Consider the following 6,722-nt stretch of genomic DNA (forward strand, 5'->3'; position numbering starts at 1 on the left):
GCGACTTGGCTCTCCATACTCACCTAATAACTCACCCATTCTTCGTTCCTGTGCTGCCACCGTAGCAACGGTTCCACCCGCCAGCTCATTCACTCTTATCGCCGGATTCGTGACGTCTCAGGAGACAACGGCCCCGGTTTATTTGAACCCAACTGCTGCGACAATTGCTCTCATCTGCTTGTCGCATCACCTTGTGTCTTGATCACTGACCACGGTGTTCTCCGCTTATCTGTAAAGCGCTTCCTTATCGTAATCAGCGACTTCTACACCGCAACTCTGGCTGAAGATGAAGGTATGGATCCTAGCCCTTTTGCGCCGCTGCAGCCTCGGATAGAGTGGCCTGATGCTTACCCGTGTCTTTCCCTTTCAGTTTCTGCCATTGCCCGAATTCGAAGACGTGACGAGTTCTCTCAATTTCGACACTGCCGATTGCCACATTGTCGGAGGATGCGATCTGTACACCACAAAGGCTGCTCGAGCCGATCGGAAACTGTACAAGAACATTGAGCAGTCGCTTGAGTCCCAATATGAATCGGTTCTCCGCCTGTCAGCTTCGCTGTCACCTCCCAACGCATCGGACGCGGCTGCCTCGCTCAATCTATCTCGGTCGAGTCCGTTCGGTCCCCTGAGCGACCATTCCAGTCGACGAACATTTGCCTATTTGATCGCGACATTAAATGCCAGTCATCCGGATTATGACTTCTCCCATGTGCTGCGCCCATCGGACTTCCATCGTGAACGGAATCTGAAGCGAGTTATGAACACGATCGATTCGACACTGTTCAACCTTCGGCCACGTGAGGCAATCGATCTGACACCTCCATCTCCCGTGACGATCTCGGGTTCCTACAATGCGGGCGCGTCTTCTACGTGGGGGCCGAGAATGTGGAGAGTTATCGATGAACATATGTCTCTCAAGGAGTGCTCCCTCTATTCGTTTTCGCCGGATGAGGATCCGTCGGATGCGGACGATGGAGCAATTTGGAGTCTTCATTACTTCTTTTTTAACCGACTACGGAAACGCGTCTGTTATCTGTATCTACGAGCGATCCCTATTCTCAGCCACACGCCCAGCGAGGGACTTGCCACGCCGACGACGAAGAGAACGTATGACGACGGATACCTGACACCGGAACTTGCCTCGAGCAAGCGGGCTCGCTACTGGCTGGGTGAGGGCGTTGAACTCGAGAGCGAAAGCGACGAGGAAGCCAGTGGGTCGAAGCCCACGCGTCCAGTCGTGGACGAATACGACCACTACCTGCTCAGCGATGAGGAGTTCCGGTCCCGATCGGGCAGCAAGGGCACCGTTCGGGCCATGAGCGAGGAAATCGCTGACTCGATGGAGGTCTAATCCTCCCTTCCCTTCTATCTTGACTGTTTATTTTCACCTTTCAACCAACCCGGCCCTTCTCGTTTGCCATTTGGCCGTTTTGTTCAGCTGCCTATTCTCGTTTGGTTCGACTGCTCGGCGTAATTGTTTTCTTGTCTGCTGCATTCAACCTGCATTTGCACCGGCTAGGGGCGTTATACTCGGTAACCGGAAGGAAGGGAAGGAATGCCCCTAATTGTAATTGAACGGCTGTTGGTCTAATGATGATGATGACGAACGACGTGCTGCGTCACGGCAATCCGATGCGGCGCTCAAGGGCAGGTTCCACAACGGCGGGCGTTGTCATTCTTCTGTTTCCTTCCTGTACTTATTACAAATTGATATTTTTGACTCTGTGACTTTATCACGTAGACGGTTAGACAGAAGAAAATGCTATTTATAGATCAGACCAGCTATTTGATAGTTAAAAAACAGTGCAGTACTGTATCATTGACGAGCAACTTGGAACTCCCCGATTGGTCCGTGCACCGCGGCCAAAGCTGTCCTCCGATCCGACTATCACCAAGTAGACCATCTATCATCATCAACAATCCACCCCCACAGCAAACGCAACCCATTCTACTCCCCCGCACGCGCATTCCCGCAATTCTCACACAATGGCGGATGACGAAGAGCGCATCAAAGCTGAGAAGCTAGCTGCCGCGAAGAAAAGGGTACGCATCTCATCTCCCCTATGAATGCACACTAGCTACCTACCTACCCCGACCTATGTATCTGTTCTCTGCGTGTCTGTTGGAACGATACATTCATGCGCAGCGCCAAAATCTAAACATACTAATGCGGTGAATAATAGGTAGCCCAGCTCCAGAAACAGAAAAAGAAAGCAAATAAGAAGGCCGCCAGCGTTGATACCTCCAAAGATACTACCCCCGCTGCTGCTGCTGCTGCTGCTGCTGCTGAGCCATCAGAACCGGCCAAGGAAGATGCGCCCGCGACGTCGTCCCCGGAACCTGCACCTGCACCGGTTACAGAAAAGGAGGGAAGAGAGGAAGGAAGTAGCGCTGTGCCGGAGGTAGAGGAGACACAGACAGAGACAGAGAAGGCGACAGAGCCAGAAACGAAGACAGAAGCTCAAGCCGAAACTACCACATCGGACGAGAAAGCGGAGAAGGACGAAGATAAGGAACAAGAACAACCTCAGGTTGAGAAGAAAGAAGTCGAATCCCCCGCAGAAGAAGAGACCGAGCCCATGCCCGACGCACCCACCTCGCCTGGTCCCGAAACCCCCGCACAACCCGCCATGAAGCCCGAGTCATCCGGAAGACAGTCCACACACGGTCGACAACCCTCTCTATCCATCCAGTCGAAGATGCGGTCATCATCGTTCCGGAAGGGATCCGTGTCGCAGGGAAGCAGTGGGTCGCCGTCGCCGGCGGCGAGTGCGATGCTGAAGTCGCCTTCGTTGCCGCCGCTGAGCGCGGATGGTGAGGCAGTGCAGGAAGTGTATCGGAAGCAGTCGACGCGGATTGAGGAGCTGGAGAAGGACAATAAGCGGCTAGAAAAGGAGCTGGAGGAGGGTAAGGGACGGTGGAAGAAGACGGAGGAGCAGTTGGAGGATCTCCGGGAAGCCAGTGTGGATGTTGCGGAGTTGAAGGTGAAGTTGCAGGATGCGGAGGCGAAGGTGGGGGAGATTGAGGAGTTGGTGAGTTGACCTTTTCACCTTCATACGATCCTGAAAGGGCTCTATCGGGGACTTCAAGACTAATGGTCTACTGGGTATGTAGAAAGCAGAAATCGCATCCCTCCAGAGACAAAATTCGCACCTGCAAACCCGCACGCATCGAAGCACCGCGAGCGTCTCCGTGCCTGGCCCATCGGAGTCTTCGCCGGCGGACCTGATGCAGCAATTGGAGTCCAAGTCAGCGACGATCGAAGCGATGGAATTGGAGATTTCGAATCTGCGCGCACAGCTTGCATCGAGCAGCGCACATGAGACCCAAATAGCAGCGCTCGAGGAGAAGCTATCCGGCAGTGAATCTGCGCTCGAGAAGGCCCAGCGCGAGCTTACTGATACCAAGAGCGCGCTGACCCGCGCCTCAGAAAAGGCCGTCAAAGAGGGCGTGGACAAGACCTCCACAGAGACGCTAATTAAGAACCTCCAGCGGGAGCTCGAAGAGCTCAAACAGGAGAAGACCGCATCGGACAAGAAAGCCGAGACCCTAGAAAAGAAACTCGAAGCCATGGGCAACCTGCACAAGGAATCCGAAGCCCGCCACCAAACCCGTCTACGCGAGACCGAGAAGATCGAAAAAGAAGCCGCGGTCCTCCGCAAGAGACTCGCAGACGTAGAGAACGAGAACCTCCGCCTCAAAGAAGAACAAGAATCCCTCCGTAAACGACACGCCACGGACGGCGGCGCCGGTGCCGACGACGACGCCCTCGACGAACTCGAAGACGAAGAACGCTCCCGTCTGCACCGCCGCATCCGCGATCTCGAAGGCGAAGTCTTCGACCTCCGCCGCGGCGTCTGGAAAGAACGTCGCGAGGAACTCGCCGCAGATCATGCCCAGCACCTCCACTCCCCGGACGCCTTCCCGCCCACATCCTCAACATCTGCCTCCGCAGCAGCAGCAGCAAACACCTTCGACGACGTCGACCTCATCGGCGGAACTCCCGACCATGCCCGTCGTCGCAGCATGGCTGCCAACAACCACAAGTCCCAGCAGCAGCATTCCTCCTTCTCGACCGTCCTGTCCTCCGGAATTGCCGCTTTCACCGGCGGAAACACCTTCTACGGCAGCGGCGGCGGCGGCGGTAACCGCGGCCGCGCTTCTTCAAACCAGCAGCACCATCCGCCCGCAGCACGGGGCAGTCTCGAGCTCCTTTCTGAGGAGAACTTCGATGATGAGTTCGATGAGGCAGAGTTTGCGCGCGCGCAGGCTGAAGAGGAGGCACGGAAGAGGGTGGAATGGGTGCGCGAGATCAAGAGGAAGCTTAAGGATTGGCATGGCTGGCGGTTGGATTTAGTGGATAGTAGGGCTGGGGCTGAGGGGGCGGGTGTGGGGATGGGAGAGATATTCCAGATTTAAGTTCTTTCCGTTCTGTTTTAGTTTCTATTAGTATATTGAATGGTTATGATACCGTGGGTTGCGTGGATAGGGTCGCATGGACTTATGCTTTGAACACAGGTGGATCCACTTTAGTTTCTTTGTTAGTTCTGTCATAATATGCCGGGATGGACATGCACCGGGTGTACTGATGTGGCTGAGGTTTAGGATACTTGTGCAAGTGCGCAAGAAACCACATGAACAGGTAATACTTTGGGGATACTAGATTCCAGAATTCAAGACCCAGATGCTAAACAAGAGTATACAAAATGCAACGCAGAGCACATATCTCTGATCTAACTACTCGATTTCCCCTGTATAGTCACAAGAGATGTACACCCGAGACAAGAACATAGGCATAGACAGAAGATGATAATGCTAATAACAATAATGACAACGAGGATGATCTAATCCTCCGCATAGTGCTTCCCCGTAAGCACACCCTCCGACTTCCCTCTGCCGCGTTTCCGGTTCACCAGTTCTCCAACCCACCCGGAGATCTGATACACCCAACCGCCCGTGACCATGACGCCCGAGACGGTATTAACGAGTCTGATCAGCAGCGAGAGGAAGCTCGTCCGCTCCTCGCTGATCATCAACAGGATCGGCTCGATGTTGTACTTGAAGAAGATACCGGGGATGAAGTAAGGGTTCTCAGGCAGCTCGGTGGCTTGGGTGGTGGCAGCGTATTGGTTCGTGAAGACGAGGTTCCTGTTCCGGTTGGTGGCGATGAGATCCGGGTGGTTGGTGTAGGTGTCGAGGGCGCTGGCGCCCTTGGAGTAGAGGGTGGGGACGACGGAGAGGAAGTATTGGTACTTGTAGTAGTGGGTTTCGGTGGTGGCGATGGTTTTATCGAGCGGGTTGAGGAGAGTAGGGTAGTGGGGGCCGAAGGAGAGTTCGGTGACCATGTGGGAGAAGTTGAAGACTGGTGATGGATTTTGTTAGTTGACTGCGCTTGTTTCTGGAATCTGTGGGTGGGAGACGGAAAGGGTGACAACGTACCTCCATGGTCCAAATGTTCTCCAAAGTTCCTATATCCATGCCCACGAGCCGTAATGTGGAAGTCACCTTGGACCTTGTTGCCCTCCAAGCTGCCGTAGATGCGACATGAGTCGACTGTATCGCCGCGCCTCAGTCTGGGTCCCTTGGCAAACTTCCGGCGCGGGTTCTTCCTCACTTCGCCGAGGACATGGTGGACATGTGCATCGGCTTCGCGCGCAGAAATCCGGTCCGTGTCTTCTTGGCTGAGGGTTTGGTATTCGTGGACGCCGCCGGAGGTTTCGCGGTTGCGCTTGTCCATCCAGAGCTTCCAGCTGGTGCGTTCGCGTTGGAGCAGGTCGCCGGCGAGAATGCGGTCGCCGGAGGCATCTTGAATGTTGACGTCGAGGGTGTCGCAGGGCATGCGAACAACGAGGTCAAGGTTCAGTTGCAGGTCATGGCCGACTCCCTTTTCGACGCTGAAGTGGTGGTTCTCGGAGCCGTGGAGCCAGGTGCGGAATTCTGAGAAGGTGAAGACTGTGCAGATGACGAGAATGAGGACGGTCCATTGTCCTCCACGGCGGGATGGGGCAGTATATGAGGGTTTTGTCTTGGCTGGGTGAACAATGCGATGTTAGTTCGGGGTGTAGCTGGAATGGACTGGCAGTATATCCATGCGCGGCTGTTTACCACAAGGCTTGGACCATAGTGAATGTAGGGTTGTGGACATCAAATGAATCCATAAAATACGGAGCACAACATACGAAAAGCATCAAATGTCTTCAGGCCGCCCTGCAGCCCAGACTTTTCCCCGAATGCATCCTCATCGAGGCCGTGTGATGCGAAGCCATTCATCACGAATGCGTGTCGCGAAGTGTATAACGATTCAACCGATCAAGGCATGAATAAGGGGGAGGGTAGAAGAGAATGAAAGGAAGGACAGGGTGCAATTCAACGTAGAGATAGGGAGCGACAATCAATGGAGCTCAAAGCTCTCGTATGGAGGCCGAGGAAAGCAAGAGGAGGAGAGGGGAGCGGCGGAGGGATTGGCGAAGGAAAGCCGAAAGGCCAAGTAGTCCGGATTCCCATCGATGATTATTGATTCTTTCTCCGCAATTCCCCTTCCCGCCCTTATCGATAAGCTTGGTATCCTCTTGAGCTACGGCGGCCGTTATCATACATACATGCTTGTTATAAGGGCGAGGTGATCATTCTCTGTTGTACGTAAAGTGAGATTGTGGTGGTCTTTCACCAAGTAAAGTAGGTTATTGCTATCTGGACGGCATTGTACATCAAACCAGAAACAA

The 6,722-nt window shown here is 54.2% G+C and overlaps 3 protein-coding genes across 3 annotated transcripts; 2 read left to right on the top strand and 1 right to left on the bottom strand.

Annotated features, from left to right (window-relative positions):
- Positions 1-286: 286 nt before the first annotated feature.
- An03g04920 (uncharacterized protein) lies at positions 287-1,351 on the top strand (the record flags this gene model as incomplete). Its single annotated transcript, XM_001390336.3, has 2 exons — positions 287-292; positions 371-1,351. The coding sequence occupies 2 exons, from the start codon at positions 287-289 to the stop codon at positions 1,349-1,351; spliced, it is 987 nt and encodes a 328-aa protein (XP_001390373.1).
- A 635-nt stretch (positions 1,352-1,986) lies between these two features.
- Positions 1,987-4,419, top strand: An03g04930 (uncharacterized protein; the record flags this gene model as incomplete). The annotated part of the gene is made up of 3 exons (XM_059747106.1): positions 1,987-2,043; positions 2,184-3,032; positions 3,115-4,419. The coding sequence occupies 3 exons, from the start codon at positions 1,987-1,989 to the stop codon at positions 4,417-4,419; spliced, it is 2,211 nt and encodes a 736-aa protein (XP_059600309.1).
- Positions 4,420-4,844: 425 nt separating this feature from the next.
- An03g04940 (uncharacterized protein) lies at positions 4,845-6,270 on the bottom strand (the record flags this gene model as incomplete). Its single annotated transcript, XM_001390338.1, has 3 exons — positions 4,845-5,362; positions 5,440-6,030; positions 6,180-6,270. 3 exons carry the CDS (start codon positions 6,268-6,270, stop codon positions 4,845-4,847), a joined length of 1,200 nt encoding a protein of 399 aa, XP_001390375.1.
- Positions 6,271-6,722: the final 452 nt, after the last annotated feature.

Source organism: Aspergillus niger, assembly GCF_000002855.4.
Source record: "Aspergillus niger supercontig An03".
NCBI classification, from domain to species: Eukaryota; Fungi; Ascomycota; class Eurotiomycetes; order Eurotiales; family Aspergillaceae; genus Aspergillus; species Aspergillus niger.